Consider the following 25,701-nt stretch of genomic DNA (forward strand, 5'->3'; position numbering starts at 1 on the left):
GTCCATTGGCCATATCTGAACAGGAGGTCTAGGTTGACTTCATGAACTGTCCTTGGTTGGTGCAAAGGTTTGTGCAGGCCCCCCTGGGTCCAGATCCACAGGTTTTGATAGTCTCCTTGTGGGGCTCCTGAACCCTCTGTGTCCTTCCACCCTCTTCTTCCATACCACTCTCAGAACTCCACTTGCAGTCCAGTAGCAAGTCCCAGCATCTGCCTGGATTCCCCCACCGTCTGACCTCAGCCTATCAGGTCTCATCAGGATAACCTGCCTCCACTTCCTCTGTGTGCCCATAAGACTGCCCCGCCAAGGGGCAGTGATCAAATCACAGGTACCAGAGTTTGTGTCAGAGGCAGTCCTCAGTCCTCCTCTTCCCCACAGGGAGAATTAGCTGTTCATTGCCTACATCTGAACAGGGGGGTTAGGCTCTCTGCTTGCAATGTCCTTGGTTGGTGCATCAGTTTGTGCAAGTCCCCCTGGGTCCAGATCCACCAGACTTGATAGTCTCCTTGTGGAGGTCCTGAACCCTCGGCTTCCTTCCATCCCCCCACTCTTCCATGCAACTCTCAGCACTTTGCTCAGAGTCCAGCTGCAGTCCTTGTATCTATCCCTATCCTCTGCTGGGTGGAGTCTCTCAGAGGACATCTATGATGGGAGCCCCAAATCTTAACATTTCCCCATGAACAAATCCCCTTACACGATCTGAATCAGCCTGTCTCTGGTCGCCTCTCCCACCTTCTCCTTTCTCCTCCTCTCTGCTCTTACTGGTTCCTGATAGGCCGTAAGGTACAGTAGGTAAATGCTCTGCCCTCAGCCTTTACATGGCTGTTTCCTCCACCAGATACATACCTGCTCTGGGTGAGTTTGCTCAAGCGTCTTCTCAGTGAGGTTTATCCTGAGCCCTTTACTACTGCTGGAAGTCTTTTCCCTGCCTCATCCACCAGCATCCCAGTCTCCTTAACCTGTATCATCTTTTACATAGCACTCACTACTTTTTGACACCCTGTTTATTACCTCTAGCATTATCTTTAGCAATGTCGCTCCACTGAGCAGAAACACAGAGGCTGGGGTTTTGTTGCCTTTATTCATTGTTTTTTCTCTCCAGCAAGTGTCATCTAATAGGGCTCTGTAAGTATTTCATCATTTAATTGATGAATTGATAAACAGACTATCATCAAGTTACATATATAATTACAAGCCATGCTGTGATCGGAGGGGACCTCCACGGAGGCTCACGAAAGACTATATCAAGTAGACCTGACTTAGACTGGGTGGGTTAATTTAGAGGAAACAGTTTTTTTAGGCTGAGAACATGAGGGGGATTTTAGTTTCCCGCAAATAGTGCAGGCCCTGCAGTTGCAAGCCAAAAGACAGCAGAATAAAGAACGACCTAGCCGAAGCAGAACGAAGGGGTGGGAGTGTTGTTCTTTCATTTAGCAAACGCCCTTTGACTGCAGGAAAGAAGCCAAACCTCAGGTGGGCATTTCTCAAGGACCATGAGAGCCTTACCTCAATAGTCCTAGCAACGGCATCGTGGATCTGATTCCCTCCACTGCTCAAAAAGCCAGACGTTAACACTTACACGCTCAGCTGTCAAGAGTCAGAGTTGGGTTCCTAAATAGAGTCTCCTTGGCTTCTGATCATGTGCTCTTTCACTCTCTGCGCACCTACTGTGCATTGCTCACGGTGCCAGGAACAAGTCTACACAGCCTCTGACCTGAAAGAATTCACAGCATGCCTTGAGAGATATGTGGAAAATACCCTAAGTTGAGATACAGATTTTGTTACCAGGTCCCAGTTGCTTCACTTCTGCATATGTCTTTGTTTTAGGTTCTTGTTGTTGTGTATAGAAAGCAGAGAAGGGAGATTAGATTATTCAAGATGGCCACATTGGGAAGAAGGAAGAAGGAGCCTGTCTTGGGGGTTAGTGACGTGGCTTAGCTTTAGATAGAGGGAGCGACATATGAGTAACTAAACCATCCTGGTCAAGACATGGTCCTGCCCTTCATTGACCCATCCCTGCCTTGGCTCTGGTCTATCCTGCAGGGTGGTCTGGCATGTTGACAGACTGTGTGAAATCTCTTTTAGGGGAGCACATGCCTCCTCTTGGGGAGGGGGCCTGCCATGAATTCTTTAGTCTTTTTCCTTCTCTCCGTATGGGATTTCTGGTGAAAAGTAACTCTTTGGGGGTCCATTATCTCCACAGCCTGGTAGCTGAAGGCAAAGATACAGATGTCTCTTTAGAACATCATGTCTCCTAACAGGGAGGTTATAATTACGTGCCCCTTGCTTTTAAACCTCAGGGCAATGTTCTGGATTTGCCATGAAAATGCCTGAACTATGCCTGTGCACACGTCAACGTTTGCTGTTACGGAACGTCTGAGGAAAACAACATAAAGGGAAGAAAGGTGGATCTTGGCTCCTGGCTTCCCAGGTTTCAGTCTGTGGTCACTGGGGCCCACCCCACCATTACTCCCACCAATGAGCCACGATGTGATGATGGAGGGCTGTGGTGGAGCCTAGGAAGGAAAGAGGGCAGGGAGGCAGCCAGAGTCAAACTACACCCTTTAAGGTAATGTCCCAGGGAGCCACTTCCTTCAGCCAGGTAATGTCTCCTAAAGTTTCCAGCGACTCCTGATAGCTTACTAAGTCATGAAAAGTAGACTAACCCATTAATGAAGCCAGAAGCCCTGTGATCCAACCATTTCCTCCAGGTCCCACTCTGGACTTTGCTGCACTGTGTATTTTGGTTTGAGTATGAGGTGTCCTCTTAGGCTCACATATTGGAGGCTTGGCTGCCAGCATATGGACTTGTGGGAAGTGATTGGGTCTTCAGAGATCTGGCCTAGATAGTGGACTAATCCTTTGATGGATATACAGTATGATGTTTAACTGGGAGGTGGTAAGGTAGAAGGTGGAACCAATGGAAGATCTTCTTGAAAACCACTGTTCACCCTGACCCATTCCTGTACTTCCCCTGTCTAGTTCCCATCTGCCCTCAGATGAGTGGCTGTGCCACATGTTGCTGCCACCATGATGCTCTGCTCCATATGGATCTAATCTAAAACCATGGAGGCGGGTGACCGTGGACCAAAGCCATGAGCTAAAGTAGACCTGTCTTCCCCTTAAGGTGCAGTCTCAGGGTTTTAGTCACAGTGTCAAGAAAGGTAACTACCATAGTCAGGGTGCAAGCCTTCCAGTGTGAACATTTGGAGAGCTATTGCAAGCCCAAACCACAGTGCCATCTTCCTAGGCTGTTGTTTTTCAAACTTTGCCAAAACTGATGGGTTTTGCTAGTTGTCTGTCACCTCAAAACTCAACGGCTTAACATAACAGTAAGCATTTATCACTTCATAGTGTCTGTCAGGGATCTAGGCGAGCACACCTCTCTAATAGCCTAACTTCTGGTCTCCAATGAAGTTACAGTCAAGTGTCCAGTGGTGACTGCTGTCCTCTGAAGGCTTGACTGAAGAGGGTGATTCATTCACGTGACTAGGGTGTGCTGGAGTCTTCTCCATGTTACTGGTTGGGTATCAGCACACCGTGGCTGCTGCTGAAGACACAATCCAACAAAGCACAGAGTGGATGCTGTAAGGTCTTTTGTGACCTCATTCGAAGGTCATGAATCTTATTGGTTACACAGATTAGTCCAGCCATTAAGGGATGGTAGTATGGGGCGGCATGCATGTTAGGAGGTGAAATCACTAGATGCCAATATGAAGACCAGCTCCCACAAATACCTATTACTGTAAAATCACCTACCCAATATTTTCTACTTCTTGTTCCAGCAAACCTTGTTCTAAACAATGATATCAATTAGGCAGTAAGGTCCATGTGTTAATTATATTTTCCAGCACAAATGAATTTCAATTTGTAACCATTAATTAAAAGTAATTTCCTTCCACCTGCACTGGTCTGCATGCTTACATCGGCATAGAGGTCACTCCTGAGGGAATGCCGGCCCTGCATGAGAGAACGTATAAAGTTCTGGTAGTTTTAATCACTAATACCAGCTACTTCCTACTCCCCACTTGGGGCCTGAGAAACGATGGGGTGCTGATTTTGCTGTCTGCTCTCTTTCCTTAGGACCGCCTGTACTTTGTGATGGAGTATGTGAACGGGGGTGACCTCATGTACCACATCCAACAAGTTGGCCGGTTCAAGGAGCCCCATGCTGTGTAAGGCAGACCTGCTGTTCCCTTTCCTTGGGGTAAATGGGTGTCCGTCCTCTGAAGTTTTAGCCCATGAGGGATTTTCCCCAATGTCTAAAGCTTCCTCTTTGGGAGGAATATTTGGTCAATGAGGACCTATTCTGCTTGCTTTGGGATGTTTCTTTATGACTCTGAAGGCCAGCTAAGAACTTACAGCCCTAAACCAATGATGGCTGTTTCATAACCCACCCCCTCTTCTCTCTCTCTTGCCCCTCAGTCCTGAGAAAGGCCTTTTATCTTCCTTGGGGAACATGTTAGCAGGCGTTTGTTTGTTTGTTTGCTAATATTTATTGAGAGCTTTCTTTGTGCCTGACCCTGAGTACTGAACAAACATGGTCTCATTTTATCCTAAGCAACATGGAGAGGGAGATAGGGGTTTCAGGCAAGCTTTACAAACAAGTGAACCCATCCCCGGAGGGTCTATGTGGGCGAGACACACCTGCATTTGCTCCTCTGTTTCCTATACCTCTTCCCCTCTGGTTCTGGAGGACATAAAGGATCAAGTTGACTAGCAGTCATATTCTGTGGGTTCTCCATTCTGTCCCCTCCAATGCATGAGCCAGTAAGAGATAATTTATAAAATAAAAATCTCACAGAGCTTCTTCTTAGCTTAGAACCCCGTGGGTGAGCAAGAACAGAAAAAGCCACACGAATGAACGTCAGTTCCCCTTCCTGGATCTTTGCTTAGATCTTTCTGCTTCTCCTAAGAGCCCCCAGAGCCCAGGGAGGCCCCATTGTGCAGTTCTTGGAGGGCTGTGGGCTCCTGATCCTTTCAGCCTGTTTCCTCCCTTCCCACCTGGTAAAGTCAGGAACACTGCTCTGCATAGTCTCATGCTTCCAAATCAAGCTTTGTGACGGCATCTTAGGCCTGCTTCTTCTTTTCTTCCTGACATCTGGCTGACCCAGGTTTAATTCATCATTACATGGCACATACTATCACGACCCAACACAACTCTGTGAGGTCCTGCCAACCCTCATGTGCTGTGACTGGAATTCTTTAGTACTCTTAAGATCTCTTTCATGAGCCAGGCATAGTGGCCATCCCTTGAGAGGCTAAGGCAGAGAGATTTCAAGTTTGAGGCAAGCCTGGGCTACCTGACAAGCTACAGAGTTATGGGCTAGCTAAGCTTCAGAGTGAGGCTAGACTCAAGAAATATAATACAAATTTAAAAAAGGACCAAGGATTGCCTAGATATGCACCACTCTGGGTTCTACACCTATACCCCAGCACCACAGGAAAAACTCCTCTTCCTTCTTCCTGGACCTCCACCAAGAAGTTACACAGTAGATGCCAGCTGTTTCCGGTCCTGGCTGGACCACTCATTAGCTGTATGTCTCCTCCGGCTTCCTCACAGACTTCATTTCTAAGCCTCAGTTTCCCCATTTGAACAATAAGTGGCCCTAGCAGGACCTATGTAATTGGATTCTAGGTTGAATTAAAACAGATAACCCCTAAAATGATGTCAAGTGCATGCTAAGCTTCCAACAGCTGCTGGAAGCTGCCACTAAAGTCCTTTAACTTGTACTAGGTTGAAAGAATCCTCTCCCAGGCCACCCATCTCTATAACTCCCTCCCCACTATGCAGTTGCTGACCTTTTACCTACCCCCATGAGTCACTCTGAACCATTCTGTTCACCCACCCATGCACTCAGCATTGTATGAGACCTAGAGTTGACCATCCATAGTGGGCTTTTCATGCCTTGCGCCCCGTTCAATATTATATTGACTTCTGAAAATTGCCAAGCATACGGTGTCCTTGAGTTTCTCCATCACCGTCTTTTTTTTTTTTTTTTTTTTAAATTTCAGATTTTATGCTGCAGAGATCGCCATCGGTCTGTTCTTCTTGCAGAGCAAGGGTATCATTTACCGGTAAGTGAGCACGGCCGTTCTGTGCATCTCCTCAGCTCCCTCAGCTCCATCAGCTCCTCCCTTCCTGCCTCTTCCTTCAACTGCTTTTAAAATTAGAATCTCTGGTGGGGGAGGAATTCTCCAGTACTAACTTGGGCATGTGTTCTGCCAGGCAGCATCGCCCACTGCCCTGGCAAAGTTTGGGCAGCTGTATATGGTGGTAGAAAAAAAATCTTGATGGACTGTCTCACCCATGATGGTGGGACCTCAAACATGAGGACACTGAGTCTCTGAGAAAGAGGTGGCTCCTGACAAGAGGGTGCCAGCACTTTCTTCTTGGACCCCACATCTGACAAGCATGTGAAGAATCAACTGCAGAATGTGGCAGGCTTTGTATTATTATGCAACAATTTTTTCTTACATGTAGCTGCAATTTGGAAATAGATCTCCAAGTTGCTCTCCCTGAAAGACAGGATTAACTTCAGAAGTTGGCATTTGCCGGTTTGGGGAGAAACAAGTGTGTGATCATAGCTTTATGACTCACAGCAGTTTATATTTCACGCAAGGCAGGGTAGTGAGCCCGAGGCTGCTATTTGTCAGTGGGTCCAGGGTGTACAGTTCCTCTTGCACACTACGTAGATAAGAATGGCACGGGCTATGGAGGATTGACTGACTGTTATGTAATAGGTGCTGGTTGGGAGGGTGCATCTGTCAGCTTGTGCCCTGGGAAAGGGTCTATTTAAAGGCTCGTGAAGAACCACAGAAGCCCATTTCATTCATTTGTTTGACAAATGTTCATCAAAAGCCTACTGTGTGCTGAGTTCTATTCCAAGTGGAGGAAACAAAGAAGGAATGAAAACTGTAGAGCAAGAGACAACGAAGGGAGCCAAAGACAATAGAGTTTTTTAGGTTGTGGTAAACAACATGTAGAAATGAAAAGATGGGGCTGCCAGTCCTGGGTTTGGATGGTCACCTCTCTACTGTAGAAAGAATAGAGATCCTGGTGCTCGTTTCGGCAGCACGTATACTAAAATTGGAACGATACAGAGAAGATTAGCATGCCCCCCACCCCCCGCGCAAGAATAGAGATTCTGGCCTGCAGTTAGAGATAGCTGGGTGCCCCGAAGGCCTGGCTCGAGAGCTGAGGCATGTGAACAGCTGCAGGAAGACATGAGCTTTGGTTTCCAGGCAGCTGGGGGTAAAGCTAGAGTTGTTAGGGGAAAGGGTGATGACCGGAAGGTAGAGCCTTGCAAGGGTTTTGCAGAGACCAGAAGTTTTATTTATTCAGCTGTGGTGGTGTGGAGTTGTGAGGTGGGAGGGTATTGTTGTGAGCATGGCACATCCCTGGGCTCTTCTGACAATGAAGGGATGAAAGCCAGGGAAAAGTAGTTTTTGCTTGTCTCGTCGATTTTCCAGTGGATGTACAGAAATGGAAAGGCAGACACATTGGTTTTAAATGGTTTGGTCATCTTGCCATGATTGTCTTCAGTGAACATGCACCACCATGTCAGTGTAACGTGGAACCTTAGAATCCCCTAATCTCTCACGTTCTTCCTCTTGTGATGAGAGCATCTTATAGTGAACGTAATTCTGGCCTCAGAAGACACACTCTGTCTTCTGTTCAGAAGGTAAGCTGTCTGGCCCGCATCCAGGCCAGTGACATCCGTTGCTGTGTAACCCTCCAAACCAAGGGCCATGGGTAAGGTTTCCCTCAACAAGATTCTCACCAGATGGCAGTAGGTTCTAACTGCCGCACAGGACGTGTCTCTCTTAGGACCAACCAAGCTCCTGAGAAGATTAAGTGTGAACTACACGTGTGTGCTAGAAGAAAATCCAGCCTCAGGAATGGAAACTGAGCTCTTGTTAGCTGGTCTGGGCACTCGGGGCTCATTTTCAGCCTAGCGGGGTCTGAACTGAGATACGGAGTGGCTGAGAAGTTCAGGTGCTAAGCTAGTCCCTTCTCTAAAATCCTCCCTCTCCCCTCCCCTCTCTCCCTCGCCTGTCTGTAGAGTCTCCTTTTCATTCTCTGTTGTGAATATAGGGCTTATTTGTTTGTTTACAGCTGTAGTTATGCATATCTGTGACATAAGAGCACAAAGCAGGAGGATCATGAGTCCAAGGCTAACCTGGGCTACACAGCGAGATTCTATCTCAAAATACAGAGGCTAACCTGGGCTACACAGCGAGATTCTATCTCAAAATACAGAGATAGGAAATGATCACACGCATGCACACCTTCTATGAGCAAAGCCTAACCCATGACCCAGGCTTAGGCACGCAGTCGTGGTCACCCAATACTCCAGTCAAACAACTGGTGACCAAGGGACTAAGACTAGTGCTGAGAGGAACCATAGTCACCAGCTGCAGCTGGTTTCCCATAGTTGTTGGCAGTAACGTGCAGAGTCCAGCACCAGGACTTGATGGAAGGAGAGGCAATGTCTACATCTAGTGGGAATGTCATGGCATCTTCATCGTGCCCACTATGTATTTTGACCAGGGGTGGTTCCCACCATGTGGAGCCTCCCAGCTGGGATCTCCAGCCACCTCAGAGAGGTTGTGAACTCCTCAATATCTTTCTATAGATTCCCTTCCACATTAAAATCATCACAGTTGTTTTCAGTTGTCACCCTCCAGAAAACCAATTGAAAGAAAGTTCTAGAAATTGATAATCAAACGAAAATTGTAAAACTACATGACAAACGATTATAATTTTATGATTTCATAGAGACTTCTACATTGGAAAAAATCTCTTCAAGTGTTCAAGTTGTTTCCTCCTTCAAATAGATCTCTACTTGATACATGGCTCTTCTTTATTTTTTGAGATTGCAATATAATTAAATAATTTCTCCTTTCATTTTCTTCCCTCCAAACTATCCCCTATACCCCCTTTCACTCTTTCAAATTCACAACCTCTTTTTTCATTAATTGTTGTTACGTATATGTATGTGTATACATATGCATATCACATTCCCTCTGGCCTCTGATTTATCTTTATTTGCTTTCTGCTCTTTGTTAATGGGGCTCTTAACCTTTTACACTTACAGCACCCGAGTCAGCCCAGTGTCCAAGAGCTTACCTCTTTGCAGGGGGGTAACCAAGAGGGTGTCAAGATTTTGATGGTTCTCCATTGGTTCACATGTCTGTTATGGAACAAGTCACTGAGATTAGCCACAAGTACAAGGTTCTAAAACCACTCCTGGGACCAAAAGCCAAGTTTATCACTATGCTCGTTACATGGCCTGAGGATCAGGAAAGAAAGAGTTTTACCGCAGATATTCAGAACCCAATAAAGATGGTGTAAGAGTGATCTCCGAGTTAGGAAGTAGGTTCCATACCTCCTGGAGAACTAGACTTCCACATCTTCTGTTAGAACCGGAGCATCCTGACTCATCAATGGTCCCCACCCAATTGCTGCCCAAAATGTTGACATTGGAGTAGGTATTTAGGAAGAAGAGAGTACGGAAGGTACCCTATAGGATGTAGGAGCAATGTCACATGCTGAAAACAGGCAGAAATTTTCCAGAATATGAAGCCCTTAGATGCCAATATTAGAATGAGAGCAAGGCACAAATTCCTTAAAGCCCAGATGTCACCATTTTAGAGATCCGTCCTACTGTGGCATCCTCTTCCACCATCACTACCTCTTTGTCATCTTCCTATTCACCATATTGCTGATCAGAGTCCAAAGAGCCATGATCACAGATGAAATATCAGTTGTCTTTTCTTAACACTGGGATTTCATTGGAATATTAAGCATGGAATATGAGAAGCATGCCTATGTATCTTGTTCACAGTTAATGTATCTAGCCCCAGGATTGTGCCTGACACACAGCAGACAAATATCAAATACCTACTGATTGAGAGAGCAGTTGGGTCTCCTAGGTACTGTCCCACAAAATAGGAGTACTTGGAGTTAAGTAGGTTCCCTGACTCTGATTATTTTATTAGCTCCATGATCTTCAGAGACACTTAAAAAGTAATGTTTTTATGAAAAAAAATATTTTTATATAACAGAAGAGATCTGATGTGTAAAGGCTAACTCATGGACTTCTCTTGGATTCTGGAACCATATATGGTTCTGTGTGCTTTGCTTGTCTTTCCAAGGGCTTCTGTCTTCCATGAGTCTCTATCTCCTTGTGTCTTTGTGAGACAGTTAGCACAATTCACTCTGTAGGCAAAGACAGCACATGGGCCTCCTTGCTATAATCTCCAGGCCAGACTGTAAGCTGCCATAGGAAAAAGCCTGTTTTGCGTTAACTTTGTGTCCAGGAAGCTCCTAGCAAAGGAGTGTGACATATTCACATCAAATGGCTGATGGTGGACTTGAACTAAGCAACACGTATTCTAAGCTCCCAAATCCTATGTCTGCTGCAGTGACCTGAAACTTGATAACGTGATGCTGGATTCTGAGGGTCACATCAAGATCGCTGACTTTGGCATGTGTAAGGAGAACATCTGGGACGGGGTGACAACCAAGACATTCTGTGGCACTCCAGACTACATCGCCCCAGAGGTGAGAGCACATGCCCGCCTGCAATGATGTCGCTCCTGCTTGCAGACAGCTGTGAGAGGGCTGGGAAGGGTCAAGGTTGGTGCCTGGGATCTTGCACTGGCCTCAATCCTGCTTTCTAAGTCACCCTTCTGAGCTCTCACTCGCAGATTAGCATGTCTAGATGCTCAGACCCCAAATATGTCAAGATTTAGGGAGATTTTTTCAAATAAAACTCAAAAGAACGATCTATCACACATCAGTAAAAACACATCCATCATCAAGCTGCTATGGCTCATGGCCATATGATGCCTCCTAATTATGACATTGAAATGTTTGTTGCGAGAGTGAGAGACAGAAAGGGAACAGATCCTCTGGGCTGACATGACACAGCGATGGTATACTGTACAGTGGAGGTGCATCCTTGGAGACTCCAAATATAGGTGAAAGGGTGAAGGGTCCTGTGAGTGGTCCCCTTCCTCTCAAAGGAAGTGGCTTTTCCAATATGACATGGCACAATAATTTGTGAGTACATGACACAGAGTCTTAGAGAGAGAAAGAGACAGACAGACAGACAGACAGACAGACAGAGACAGAGAGAAACAGAGAGACAGAGACAGAGATATCCTGGGATTGCTCTTTTTCTCGGCTCTCTGTCAGTCACTTGATATACAAGAATTTTCTAGAAGGTTCCCTATGGAGCTAAAAAACCAGGCATGGTGCTTAACACCTGCATGCTCTGCCCAAGCAATTCCTTTCCAGAAACCTAGGTTACAAATAAAGATAAATGTGCATGCATGTGGGAGGGAGGGGACGCACACACGTGAGCGCACACGCACAGAAGAGCGCCTTCAAAGTCCTTCCTTCACCCCACCATTATTTCTTAATAACGAAAAATAGACAATAACCTCTATATTTATGACTATCAACAAAGGAATGATTCTTTAATACATGCCACATTCCTGTCAGAATGTCATGGATAACGTTGGAAAGATCAGAGCACGTCCCTAGCAGCTCACTTGAAGCAGTGTTTCTCAGTAGGGGTGATTGACGGAGACTATGGCTTACATTTAGCAGAAAATATCACTATTCACCAATTCAAGAAAGCAAGTTAAATGTATATGAAAATACAGGCATGTTTTGAAAACATATTGGTAACAGAAAAATAAAATAAAATCAAGCTAGGTATGGTTATACCCACCTTCCACCCAGGCACTCTGGAGGCCGACACAGGAAGTCCTTGAGTTGGAGGCCAGGCAGAGCTACCTAGAAAGGCTGTTCCACAAATGAAATAATAAAAATAAAACAAAACATGCAAATAAGGGAATAACAAATATGACAGTACTGTTTATAGACAGTGACAGTAGCACACAGCACGCTGCTGTGTGTTTTCTCTGAGTATGCAAATGCTCGTGCAAAGGTGCGGAAAATCTGCCTGGGAGATGACACATGGATTTCAAACACCGCAGAGGGTAAGAATGCTTCAGTCTCTCCGTGTCTCGTTGATGTCTGTGTTTCATCAATCCTCCCACAACATAAGCGTATTTGTGTATCCCTGTGCAGCAGACTCAGGTCAGTTATTGTTTGGTTAATCCTTTGCAGTACCTGTCACATGCTGACACACTTCCTGGGTATGTCCTTTATTCATGGAGTCCTACTTTCTATATCTAGCTATACTCAGAGTCATGGGGTAGCTTTAACATTTTTAGGGTGCCCAAATGTCACCCCCTTTGCCCATTGAATTTGAGTCCCTGTAGGATCATGACCTACAACAGCTCCAGGCTGGTTGCAGGGCCACTGAGCACACTGCCCTGAGAAGACTGCCTCTTCCTCCAGCTTGCCATGGGATGACTCTGCCCTTGGTCGGTTTGCTGTGAACTAACCACATCACCTCTGGCAACTTCTCTCACCTCCCAGGCTCTATTTTCCTTTGTAAAAGGTTTAACATCTTGGGCTGTGAGAAGCAAATAAAACCCCAAGTACCTTAAAGGTGTGAAAACACGTTCACTGAGACACATTCTCACAAAGGATGTGTCTTGCAGTCACTTCTGTTCGGAGTACATTTCTTATTTATTTATTCTTTTGTTTAGTCACTTGTCTATTTTAAATTTCCAAATAAAAATATGCTCATCTATAGTGTACAAAATGTTTGGAGCATGAATAGAATTAATTTGCATACATATAATCTCATGGACTTAACTATTTTTTGCTTAAAATCTACAGTCAGCTGCTTAAAAAATATTACTGTTCTGTGTGTATGTGTGCATGTATATGCCATACCGCACTTGACTTGCATGTGTGGAGGTCAAAGGACACTTTGGTGGAGCTGGATCTCTCCTTTTATATTTTCCTGGCTTCTGGCATCAAATTAGGGTCATCAGGCTCACACAGTGAGTGCTTTGCCCTTTAAGCTATCTCACTGGCTCTCAGTGACTTTTTTCTTAAAGATTTATTTATTTATTATTATGTATACAGTGCTCTGCCTGCATGTACATCTGTAGGCAGAGGAGGACATCAGATCACATTATAGATGGTTGCGAGCCACCATATGGTTGCTGGGAATTGAACTCATGACCTCTGGAAGAGCAGACAGTGCTCTTAACCGCTGAGCCATCTCTCCAGTCCCTCAGTGACTTTTTTTTAAAAAAGCTTCATTTTGCTGTGTGGCCCAGGCTGGCTTTGAACTCATGGCAATCTTGCCGTCTTCGTGTCTCAGATGCTAGGATTCCAGGTGTGTGCTCCAGCCCCTGGCAGTCATAGTGGTTTTCAAGAAGGCAATTCATTGTTATTAACTGTCATAGCCATGTTGTACTGTGGGGCTCTGGAACTTTCGACCCCTAGGTGATGGAAGTCTTTATCTTTTGACCACAATCTATGCATTTCTGACTTTGAGGAAGAAGCTGAGGTGGGAGACAGGCTTCAAGAAACACACATTTGCTTTCTAGACACATTTGCTCCAGTGCCTTTATTGGGTGAAACAAGTGATAATTGAATTACAGAACATTCTAATAAAAGACACTGTAAAGGATGAGGTATAAGAGGTGTTCAGTATCACATCCTCATACTAACCCAGTGAGCATAGTGTATTTGTTTTTGTAGAAGTTACGTGGCTTTCTTCAGGGTCACACTGGCAAGCAGTGATTGGGACACAGCATTAGACCATCTGGCCCACAAACCTCAGCCCTCATCCTTTGCTGGGTACCACTCTTGCCTTTGACACAGGTGCTTCTTTGCTCTGTGTGCTGAAGCGTAGACGGTCATAGAGCTACCGAAACCTGGCAGCCATGGGTACCATTTGATCCATTAATCCTACTTCCACTTCTTTGATTTATGGAAAAATTGTAAGATGTGTGTGTGTGTGTGTGTCTGTGTGTGTGTGTGTGTGTGTGTGTGTGTGCGCGCGTGTGCGCACACGTGTGTCTTTTCAATGCATTGCTATGCAGAGGTAAAAAAGAAAACCAGGGGTTGAGGAACTGGTGACATAGCTCAGTGGTTAAGAAGGTCTGAGTTTGGTTCCCACTGCCTTTGTGAAGTGGCTCAAAACTGCCTGTAACTTGAGCTCCAATGACTCTGATGCTCTCCAGGGCCACTGCACTCACAGACGCACACCCACACATAGGTGCACGCACACATTCATATATAAGTCAAACGAAAATAAAATCTCAAAAAACTATCCGATGTGCCAACACACAAATCTGGTGGAAGTGCAGGATGAAGCGCACACTCCGTTGAGTGTCCAGCTCTGATGCCTGAGCTTAACTAGAGCACACACCCCGCTCAAGGCACTGTCATGGAAGGGGTCCAGCAGGAAGCAGAGCAGTCTTTTTCATCATTTTTCTTTTGACAAATAATTATAGTTTTTTTAAAAACAGAATTTTTTTTTTACTATATCTGCACTTTCTGAATAAAAACAGACGCGAAAGAATCCCAGATACTTTTATATCTTAAACTGTTGTATTTTTAATCATGGTTCAAAAGAACCACACTGAGCTGTGGGTGTGGGTCAGCGATGAAGTCACCCAGCATTCACAAGGCCCTGAGTTGAATCTCTAGCTCCACAAATAAACAGACTGAAAAAAAAAAAAAAACCAAACCAAACCCAAACAAAAACCCTACATATTGTAAATTTTACTATCCTTAAATAAGTGGTTCAGTAGTGTTAAGTAGATCTATATTGTTGTGGAAATGTTTTGACTCTGTATTGAGAAAGAAAAGTAACTATTCCTTGCTAAAATGCCATACACGAAAATCTAACACATCACACCACACCCAGTACTGAAAAAGGCAAGGTGTCACACAGATGTCTGCCCAGCTGCAGGGGCCTTTGTGGAGGGAACAGTATAGGTGCACCCTACTCTTTCTGTCCACTCCCTGAGTCCCTGCTGGAATCCGGGATTGTAGCAGCCACTCTAACCTTGCACAGAAGGCCAGGACCATACCAGAGACTCCCCACCCCAGTGCTAGCTCACTCTTCCTATAGAGTAAGTGTGTGTTCAGTCTCCAGCCACAGAGGCTGCCTGCCACTCTGACCGGATGCCTTCTGTTTTCCAGATCATCGCTTATCAGCCCTACGGGAAGTCTGTGGACTGGTGGGCATTTGGAGTCCTGCTGTATGAAATGTTAGCTGGCCAGGTAATTGAATTTTAAGTGATCTTTAAGAAAATTGCCCTCCACCCCCCCAGCCACATGGTCTCTGGAGAAAGTGGCAACCTGGTCATAGCTCATGAATCTGAGAACTTCTGACTTGCCTGGCCTTGGGGTTACTCGTATCTATCGATCGTCTTTGCTCTGGAAAGCCCTAGAGTGTAGACGCACCTTGGGATGGGGGGTCGGGAGGAACCCCTGCTGGATGGAGAAGGCTGGGAGGAGGGCCAGGCCGGGGTTCTCTCTGACCCTGCTCTCTGCTCCACAGGCACCTTTTGAAGGGGAGGATGAGGATGAGCTTTTCCAATCCATCATGGAGCATAACGTGGCGTATCCCAAGTCCATGTCCAAGGAAGCTGTGGCCATCTGCAAAGGGGTAAGTTGTTCAGCCATCGAGGTCAGGACTTCCACGCAAGGGAGACAGGTTGTGCCCCGACTAGTAGGGAGCAGGGGGTTAACATCATCTGTCACTCTGCTGCCAACACCAGAGCCCTGCTAGGAAGCAGTGTCTCTCTTCTAGAAAAGAGAGCCCCCTTCTTTTGCACCAAGGTCTGTAGAGGCAGCCATGCACTGGAGTCTCACTTGTGGCTGGCCACCCCACCCCCCCCCCCAAGCCTTACACAAGGAAACTCAAGAGCTAGAACCGTGGGAAGGGCAGAGGGTGTCTACTTTGCCCTGCTCTGCTGCGAATGTGTTTGGTTAACATTAAAACTCTATGACTTTGTTGTAAGGAAATTTCAGGCAGTGTTGGTTTTAACTGCTAACTGGATAAGCTGACTTGAAGTCAGTGCCCCTCCCCCGACTTGCATGAGCTCCCTCAGCCTATAGTGCACAGGTGTGCACATAGTAGTGTACACAAACACACACATAGTTGAAAGGACACAGTTACATACCTGCAACTTATGGATATAATTCCTGGGAAGAAAGCCAGGCAGGAGTTTGCAGATAAGGACTGTTTGTGCCACATCTCGTGTGGGATCCAACCTGTGCTGTTTAGACTGTGCAGACCTAGGCCCCATCGCAGGATTAGGTCTGTTTGCTAGTGTTCTGAAAAACCTCCCATGTGGCTCAGAATGCACTGCCTTTAAATACAGTGTCCAAAGGATGCAGTTTCTCAACCATGATAGAAGTGTGAAAACTGCACTCTGAGACTGAGGCTACTGCGTGCACAGATAGTTTTTTATGAAGGCTTTCCCACCAGCCAATGGTGATGGTAGGCTCTAAAGGTTAGATCCTGACTAGGTCTGAGCACAGAGCTCCTGGGTGTCTATATACACCAGGGCTGGAGTCACAGATCTCTGGGATGCTGGTACATTCGCCATGACCTCCCCAGCCCTGCTCTTCCTGTCCCCAGTCCGATGCCATCTGTGGTGGCTCTGGCTACGGGAATTGGCAACAACCTGACAGCTCAGCCCGAGTTTCAGCCCTGGTGACATGAGCTGAGCCAACACCACAGATTAAAAACACCCTGTAAGGCTGCCTGAACTCCTACCCGCTGAATCACCTGAGCATTGTGTCTGAGTTACACGGGCGAGGAGGCAGACATCTCTAGGGGAGCCACATGTGAATTGGCCTCAGTCTCTAACATCTTCAAGCTAAATTGGTTGCAAATATGTTTCTAGGAGGGTGTGAGGCAGGGAGAGAATTAAAAACAAGGAGCCCAGAGGAGACTTGAGGGTTCACTGGGAACACTGGCAAAGCCCATAGATAAAGGAGGGGGCAGACTGAGGCCAGCGCAGCTCCTGGTGGTCTCCTATTAGGAAAAGGGTAGAGGGAAGTCAGTCACGGTCTTTAATTTGTTTAATTATTCCCAACATCTGAAGGTCTAGATATTGCCCATAAGCTCTTACCTTCCCAGCTGCCACACTGACCTGACAAAGCATCAGTCAGCAAGACTGGATATCATCGTTCCCTTTAGATAGGATGTTTGTTTAAAAAAAAAAAGGTCATATTCTGTCTGAGTTCCAATCCAAGTCGAAGGGTATGAGCCACTGTGTTCACAGGGGAAGTTGTTTGACTTAATTTGCGGATTGAGGCCAATAACAGCACTGCACATAGGGTCCTTTGATGATTAAACCAGTTAATACCTATAAATCACTTAGACCAGAGCCTGGATGCTGCTCCAGAACCCTAAGGCATCTCCAATATGACTAATGCTGCCGCTACTCTGTTTGGTGCCAGGCTCCTCTTGGCGTTTGAGCTTGTGTCCCCTGTGATGGGAGAATTTGAAAAGTGAAAGACTTAGGAGATCAAAAGGCCCCCGTAAATCCTCATCCTCTCGTTTCCTAGGTGTGTGGTTTTGAGCCATTTTCTTGTACCCTTGGCCTTCTGCTTCTGCGTCTCCAGAAACAGAATAGAAGTAACTTAACGAACCATTTCCCAGAACATCAAGGGAGGCAGTGGAAGAGGACTCTTGTTGTGTGACTGGTGCTGTAGGTATTGCGTCCACGCTCATGGACTTCCCCTCCCTGAGCCATCCCTGCCTGGACAGCTTGGGGGCAGGGCTCTAAATGGGTCGTGGAGGAGAGAGAAATTTCCAGGTCAGCTGCCTTCATCTTCAGCTCCAATTAGCGTCTAGCCTGGCGGAGCTGTTTTCTATCAATTCAGGATCCATAACCTTCACGATGAGCAGGAGTGACTCCCTTGGCCGTTTGTGTTGGGACGCTGTTCAGAGTTTGAGTGGGCTGAGTGCAGCGTGGGTCCTTCAAGGCTGATACTCCTTCAAAGTAGGGGTGATGCCTAAGCCCAGAGCCAAAGGCTTCCTCCTGAGCAGAGGGCCCCTGGAGAAGTGGCAGGGAGCTGATCCGAGACTGAATGGTGATTACATCCAGCTGTCTACATGGCTTCAGGCACGAGAGTGTGGAGTGTGGGAACCCAGCAGACGCCTTACTGTTCTGTGTGCCTACAGTGGCACTTCCTTGCTTGCAGTCTCCCTGCCTACAAGGAATCCGAGGACAGCCATCTTTGGCTACCTCATTAAAAACCCTATTTTCCACCATGAAGCCAGAGCAAAAGCTTGCTTAGAGTTCCATGGCCAGTAGTGCTGAACGCAAACAGAAGCCTAGACTGGCAAGTTGGAATAAAGATAAGCAGAGACTAAATTACAGAGGGCTGATTGCTGAGCTATTCAAAACCTGACCCTGAGGCTGGGAGGAAGCTCCACCGGTAAAGTGCAGCGCGTGCAGACTTGAGTACAATCCCCAGAACTCCCGTGAAAATGCCAGGTGTAGTGACACACATCCGTTATCTCAGTAATAGGGGGGTAGAGGATTCCTGGGGCTCCTGGGGGAGTTACAGGTGAACATGAAAGACTGTCTCAAACAAAGTAGAGAGCCATTGGGGAAGAAAAGGGAGGTCTATGTTCCACATACAGGTATGCCCACACAGAAATGTACACACACACACACACACACACACACACACACACACACACACACACGTGCATGTGCATGCACACACAAGCCCAACTTTTCTCCTTGGCTGCTTTGTGACCTTAGGCAAATGACTTTACTCTCCAGATCAGTTTCTTTTAGGGAAAACAGTGTGCTGAAGCCTCATACTGTTGGTGTAAGATTCAAGAGTCATAAATAATGGATGGATTGCCTTTAGCACAGAGTGAGAGTGGCACATAATGTTCTCAGTTCACAGAAGCATCATTGGTGTTGGTATTATTGTTATCAGAGACCTCCTAGACCAGCCTTTCTCATGGGTTGCAACCCCTTTGGGGACTGAACGACCCTTTCATAGGGGTCACCTAAGACCACTGGGAAACACAGACATTTACATTATCACTCATAACGGTAGCAAAATTACAGTTATGCAGTAACAATGAAAATAATTTAATGGTTGGGGGTTACCACAGCGTGAGGAACTATGTTAAAGGGTCACAGCATTAGGAAGGTGGAGAACCACTGGCCTAGACTTTCTTTCTACCCATCCAAACCCCACACAAATGTCAAGGCCTGACTCAATTTGCTTGTCCTCCATTGACTTTTCCTGACAGAGCAAGACCACAAATATCTCTGAGAAAACCACATTCAGAGTGTGTGAGGTTAGGACGTGACTACTACAAGGTGTTGTTGAGGAGACGGCTTTTCCACTAAGTTTGTGGTGGCTTTTCTCGTTGGAAGATAAAGCATACACGGAAAGTGTGTGCCTGCACCATGGCTGTGGGGCATTTCATAAGCCAGGGTCGCATCAAAGGCACAGCAGTTCAGAATGAGTTGCTGGGTTCCCTCTTTGCCCATAGTCAGGCAGTCCTGGGCAAAACCAGGGGTGCTCCGTGTCAAGTCACCTTCCCAGCTTATCCCTTGCCCTCGTGTTTATGCGTTCTTCTGAGCGATTATCCCTTTTCTGTTTGAATCACTAACTCCACTGTAACTCTTCTGTTCGCTCGCTGGCATCTTGAGATCAGAGGCCCTCTTGTGCGGCTTCAGGTTCGTTTCTGAGAGGCAGCCTGTTTGGTTTCATCCCGGAGCATGCATATCTATTCATCTTGTTATTTAGCTCCGGCTCACAGACCCAAAGATGGAGAGTTTTGATAATTAAGTAATTTACAGAGAACAGCAAAGAAACCTCAGTGGAGTAGAGGGTAACATGTGACGCAAGGAAACAAGCTGGGCTAGGTCTTGACTGTTTAATGAGCTTTCTGAAAGTAATTACTTGAAGCTTGGGTCCATTTGACTAATATTTTTCTTCCTTTTTCCCCCATTTTTCACAAGTATTTTGCTGAGAAATGCAAATGGCATCTGAATGAATGAGTTCTAGTTGGTCTAATGTCAGTGTTTCTTATGACAAGAGACAGAGGGTTTAAAGATGTAGAAACCAGCCTCATTAGTTGTACTAGGAATCACATACAACTCAGTCTTGGGCCCAAATGACAGCCTGTGACATCTTTAATGAGAAGCTCAAGGCCGCTTTTGAGCTCTGACTTGATTTGCCCTGTGGGATTCTGCTCCAGGGTGGCCATCATGTGGGCTCCTCTCCTACAGAGACCTGGCTAAGAAACTGTCACTGGGATGAGTCTCAAACAGTAAGTCCAGTCGACACTGCAGACTGACTTTCCTAAGTCACTGGATTAATAGTCTCTCAGCAGCTCCCATTTCCTGGCCTGCAATCTATTCATGGCTTTTCTCTCCTTTTAGCTAATGACCAAACACCCAGGCAAGCGTCTGGGTTGTGGACCCGAAGGGGAACGAGACATTAAGGAGCACGCATTTTTCCGGTATATTGACTGGGAGAAACTCGAACGCAAGGAGATTCAACCACCTTATAAACCAAAAGCTGTAAGTAAACCTCTCTCTCCTTTTGTGGTTGCATGCTCTCTGAGGTGTGGACACCAGTGTGTCCACTTGAATATGTGTATAGGAGCTTCCCTCCCCATGAGTACCAAGTCACTGGATACTGACCCGGACTCTAAACAACAGGCGAGAGGAGTGACACAGAACTTTTTGTTGTTGTTGCTTTGATTCAATTACTGTAGCTGTCTGAGCTGACACCGTTTCGTGGCATGGTTCTAGGGTGGACAGAGTCCGGACTTACTTTAGAATTGTGATGAAGAATCTAATTTTGCCCTCCTTCCTTCCTCAGTTCAGCTGGGTCATTTTCTCTTCAGACTGACATTGAAAAGGTCATGTTGTTTATCTCAGTGGTATTTAAATTGAATTCTGAAGCATACAGTACTGCCTCTGAGTTAGTGACTGAGAATGGTTCACCAGCCAGCTCTTTCCCCGGGTGAAGGAGAAGGAAGCAGATGACCCACAGACCTCTGTGAGGTTGGGGTGTAGACTAGGCTTTTATATAGGTGTAATGTCAGAATAAATGCATCCTGTTGCCCTACAGTCTCTGGGAGAAACTTGCAGCCCCAAAGACTCAGCAGGGTTCTCTCCAGCTTCTTGTGGAGACAGGGGGCGTTTACACCTGTATGAATTAGAACCTTGATTCTATGGGGTGGATGTTTCTTTGTTAATGCTAAGTACAGCGCAGACCTGGTGACTTTGTTCCGTGTTGTGAAACCACTGACTGAGGCTGAAAAGCGAACATAAATATTGTCATTGAGACCTGAAGTTGTAAGGGTCTCAGTGCTCAGATGGAGAAGGTGATAATGATAGTTATTTCAATGCGATAATTGTTAATTTCTTGAGCATTTATTATGTGCTAGGTGCCATGGTAAGCATTTCACATATAGCATCTAATTAAACCCTCACAACGGCCTGGAAGGTGGGAGCCATTATCCCAGCACATGGGAGGAGAAAGTGGAGACTCAAAGAAGTTAAGTGCTGTGACCACAGTCACCCAACTGCTGCGGTATGGGATGAAGGGAGAACTCATATCCTGGACAGTCTAACTCCATCGTAAGCTTTCTAGACTGTCTAGGGAAAAGGGACTGTAGTACAAGAAGATCTCCCAGGTGGTTCTCACAGCTCTGTGGGACAGCCCCATCTTTTCAGCAGCCATGCTGAGCCTCGCTCTGGAGATATCTCAGTGCTAAAAAGCCAGCTCCAATAGAAGCAGCCAGTTCCGTGCTGGGACTTTTCTCCATTGCTGCATATTCTAGATTAATACCAAATCAGTCTTCTCAAAATGCCCAACAGAGACCCACTCTTCCCTAGACCCTTCTGGAAACTTGTAGGCTTATATCTGGGATCCTGGCATTGGGACTGAGCTGCTCCAGGAGGCATATCCATGTGTTATCATTTCCAAGTGCCACTACCATTCATCTTAAAACAATGACACAGTAGCTGGCCATCAGCAAGTAGACTTTGTCTCTTAACTAATTTAGAGCCAGTGAGCTTGGACCAGCCAAGTCCTCTCTGCCCTCCTTACTTTTCCATCCTCTGTAGTGTCGCAAGATAATGCTTTGTGCATCCGAGGATCATAGTGATACACAAAGCACTTGGGTTGAGCCTGGTACATGGCAGGTTCTCTAGTTGATTGTGGCGGTCAGTGATGTCACAGAGTAGTTAGTATCTTGGGCTTAGGTTTTTGAGGGACAAGTTAGTAAGTTAGTAAGTAGTGCTATTCCTTAAAGGTGGTGTCTGATCAATCTTGGGGTGAGAATGGGGCTACGTGTCCTTGGCAGTGTGGTTGCCTTCACTGAACACTTTGGGAATAAACTGAAAGATGACTTGGAAAGGATGAGAAGGCTCTGTGTTTAGGCGGCTAGTAATTCAGTGGCAAGACAATGACCCGTGTGTGTGTGTGTGTGTGTGTGTGTGTGTGTGTGTGTGTGTGTGTGTGTGTACAGGAGGTGTGCATATGCATGTGGAGGCCTGAAGCTCACTTCTAGATTCTTCTTTGAATGTTCTCCACTTTATTCACCATGACAGGGTCTCCCAGTAAAACCCAGATCAATACTAGAACTGGTCTGGCTAGGCAGGTTGATTGGAGGATCCTGTCTTAGCCTCCTAAGCTCTGGATTGCATGTGGACTACCACCTAGTATTTGCATAATGTCTGGAGAGCCAAGCTCTTCCAAACTTTATGCTTGCATGGCAAGCGTTTTACACCCACCTCCACCCCAGTCATCTCAGTGGCGTCCCCCTCCACTTAGTTTTTCAAGGCTACTTATAAGGTCTCAAAATGTAAACCTCTCCTTTTCTTACTTTCTCCATGCCCGTTAACACTGAACTGAATGGACTTTAGGAGCTTGTGTTAGAATCGTAGACAAGTGGTTTTCATAAGGTGTTCCCTGGGCCAACAGCAACAGCGTTGATCTCAAGCATGTTCAAAATAAACTGCTATGACCCAATCCTAGACACCCTGAATCGGGAAGTCTGGCAGCAGTGTAGGATGCTGTGGGTCCAGGAAGGCCTGCAAGGAATCTGAGACAGGCTCTAGGCTGAGACCATCACTTAGGTGTGCGCGCATGCATGCACGAGAGAGAGAGAGAGAGGGAGAGAGAAAGAGAGAGAGAGAGAGAGGGAGAGAGAAAGAGAGAGAGAGAGAGAGAGAGAGAGAGAGAGAGACCAGAAGAAGGTGGGCAGAGAGAACAGTTAGTTACAAGAAGAGAGAGAAGCTGGTTTTATGCCATTTGGGGGTGTGGCGGTAGCTTCTGAGGTACCCCACAGACTGAGTTTCACGCACTTCAAAGGAAGAAGGAAGGCAGGAGGCTGCAAGGCTGAGATGAAGAGCTGAGCAAGGCCCAGGCTTCAGGCTCTCATTAGATCCTGGGGACTGGACTTCTTAGTTGCAATCTCACTATTTCTTCATAATTGGCAACAACTGTTTAAAAATTAAACAGAGTTTGGGGCAAATAAAAACATATCCATAGCCCACATGTGGCCTGTAGACTGCCAGTTTGTAGCCTCTGGGAGTGTTGATGGATCAAGTCCTGGTAACATTTAGCTAGTTCCTGTTACTACTATTTGTGGGCAGTTAAGAGTTGGTTTTGATCGGGGAGTTATTTGTGACTATTCCTGCTAAGGGTCATGAATATACAGGGTCCACAGGCTACAGAGATAGCTCATTTGATAAAAATGCTCACCACATAGGCACAAGAACCTGACTTTGATCCCCAGAACTCATACAAAAAAAAAAAAAAAAACCCAGTAAGTATTGTTAATTCCAGTCCTGGGGAGGTGAGGATAGGGAGTCTCTAAGGCTTGCTGACCAACTAGACTCGCTGAATCAGAGAGTTGCGGGCCAAGGAAAGAAGCTGTTTCAGAAAACAAATTGTATGGCTCCTAAGGAATGTCTTCTGGCTTACACACACACTTGTGTATATACATGGACACCTGAGTACACCTGCGCACGCACGCGCACACACACACACAGACAGATGGCATGCTTGAGTGTGTACGTGCACTCACATGCACATCCAGCCTGTGTATGGCTCATGGAAGACAGGAAAAGCTAACTGATAATAACCAATACCACCAATTACTAAACTACATGCAGCTTCAATAGCAACAACAAAGGCATGGTTCACCCATTTGCTCCTTCCTGCTCATGTTCCTCTCACATTGCAGACCCATGTTTTCTTGTCCCCACCCCCACCCGAGGATCTGTGTTTCCTAGTCCATATCTTCTTCTCTGCCTGTCATCTCTGAAATGCCTGTGACAAGTGTGCAGAGTTCCATGTGCCTTGTGGGATATTAAAAGGCATGTGTACCTGTCAACGTGCCTGATTCATGCACGCTATTAAGTGAGTTCAGGGAGAGAAAGCACAAAGGGCAGAAGCAGAGGACTGTAGTCAAACATCAGGGAAAGGTGTTATTATGGGGGCTTCATTAAAATCACTTTAAATGGGTTTTATTTGTTCTCGGTGCTGTCTTTTATTGTGGCAAGGAGTAGTTTAGCAGTGTATTGTTTGGAACTATACTAAAAGTTACTGGGTTTGTTGTATTGTTGCAGGGTACAAAGTAATGTGTGTGTGTGTGTGTGTGTGTGTGTGTGTGAGAGAGAGAGAGAGAGAGAGAGAGAGAGAGAGAGAGAGAGAGAGAGAGAGAGAGCTCCTATGGGAGGGGACATGCACGCTCATGCACAAGGACGTCAGTGGTCAACTTTGAGTACCTCTGGCCCACCCCACATTATTATTCTGAGACAAGGTCTCTCATTCAATCTGTAGTTCTATGTTTCACGTAGGCTGACTGGTTCAACAAGCCCCTGGAATCATCCTGTCTCTACCCCCACTCCATCATTAGGATTACCAATACACACCGTCATGCCTGGCTGTTCTCACATGGGTGCTGGAGATCTGAAGGCAGGTCTTCTTGCTTGTGTGCCATCGAAGCACTGAGTCATCATTTACTGCCTGAGTCATCTCTCCAGCTCCATACAGTACTGCCTTTTATATGGATCTGAGCACATCAATTTCTTGCTTGCTATCCCTTTACCAACTTTATGGTACCTCATGTTGATGTCCGTTGATCTCTGGCATAAGTGTCTTTTGAGTCCTTGCAAGACCAGATGTCCCTCCCACTCTCTGGGATCCTAGTTCCAAGGACCAACAATCCTGGATTTTCTTGTTTCTTTAACATTCAGCTTTTTCTCTCTTTTTGGCTTTACCTATGCAAACCCATTGCCTTCAATGCCCAGAGCCCTTCCCATGCTCCTCCCCTCCCTCCTGGAGGCTAGGTGCTGCCTCACTAAATTCAAAGAACATCACTTCCTCAGGGAGGCTCCTCTTGATTCCTGAGTAGGGACCTGCTTCACAAACCCATCCTATGTTCTTGCCATTGTACGCTCAATTTAACATCTGCCGTTTTGACTAGACTGTGGTTGTGGTCTTTTCAATGTCCGATCTAATGCCTAGCATAAGTTTTAGCACATAAATAGGTGCTAGAAATTTTCTCCTGAATAAATGAATAAATGAATGAACGGCCATAAAATGGGATGCTGTAACACACCATGTGTGGGGCATAAAGAATTCTTTTAGAGCTGTATATTAGAGTGAAAAGTGTTTTTTTCTTATGTACAGCAGGGTGTCTCCGATAAATTGGTTGTTGTGTAAGTTACTATCGTTTTTATAAAGGGCTATAATTTGCCTGCTGCACTGCAAGCTGTCATGGC

At 46.1% G+C, this 25,701-nt stretch overlaps 1 protein-coding gene and 1 pseudogene across 2 annotated transcripts in view; both read left to right on the plus strand.

The window, feature by feature from the left end:
• Window positions 1-25,701, plus strand: part of Prkcb (protein kinase C beta) — a 345,671-nt gene that overhangs the window by 287,440 nt on the left and 32,530 nt on the right. For both annotated transcript variants that reach the window (XM_051145188.1, XM_051145187.1), the window contains exons 11-16: window positions 4,084-4,175; window positions 6,016-6,078; window positions 10,432-10,570; window positions 15,098-15,178; window positions 15,459-15,566; window positions 20,335-20,475. In XM_051145188.1, coding sequence (XP_051001145.1) covers window positions 4,084-4,175; window positions 6,016-6,078; window positions 10,432-10,570; window positions 15,098-15,178; window positions 15,459-15,566; window positions 20,335-20,475 — 624 coding nt within the window. The remainder of the gene's footprint in view (window positions 1-4,083; window positions 4,176-6,015; window positions 6,079-10,431; window positions 10,571-15,097; window positions 15,179-15,458; window positions 15,567-20,334; window positions 20,476-25,701) is intronic.
• LOC127190177 (uncharacterized) lies at window positions 7,061-7,123 on the plus strand (annotated as a pseudogene).

The sequence above is a fragment of the Acomys russatus genome, chromosome 5 (assembly GCF_903995435.1).
Source record: "Acomys russatus chromosome 5, mAcoRus1.1, whole genome shotgun sequence".
In the NCBI taxonomy this organism is placed as follows: Eukaryota; Metazoa; Chordata; class Mammalia; order Rodentia; family Muridae; genus Acomys; species Acomys russatus.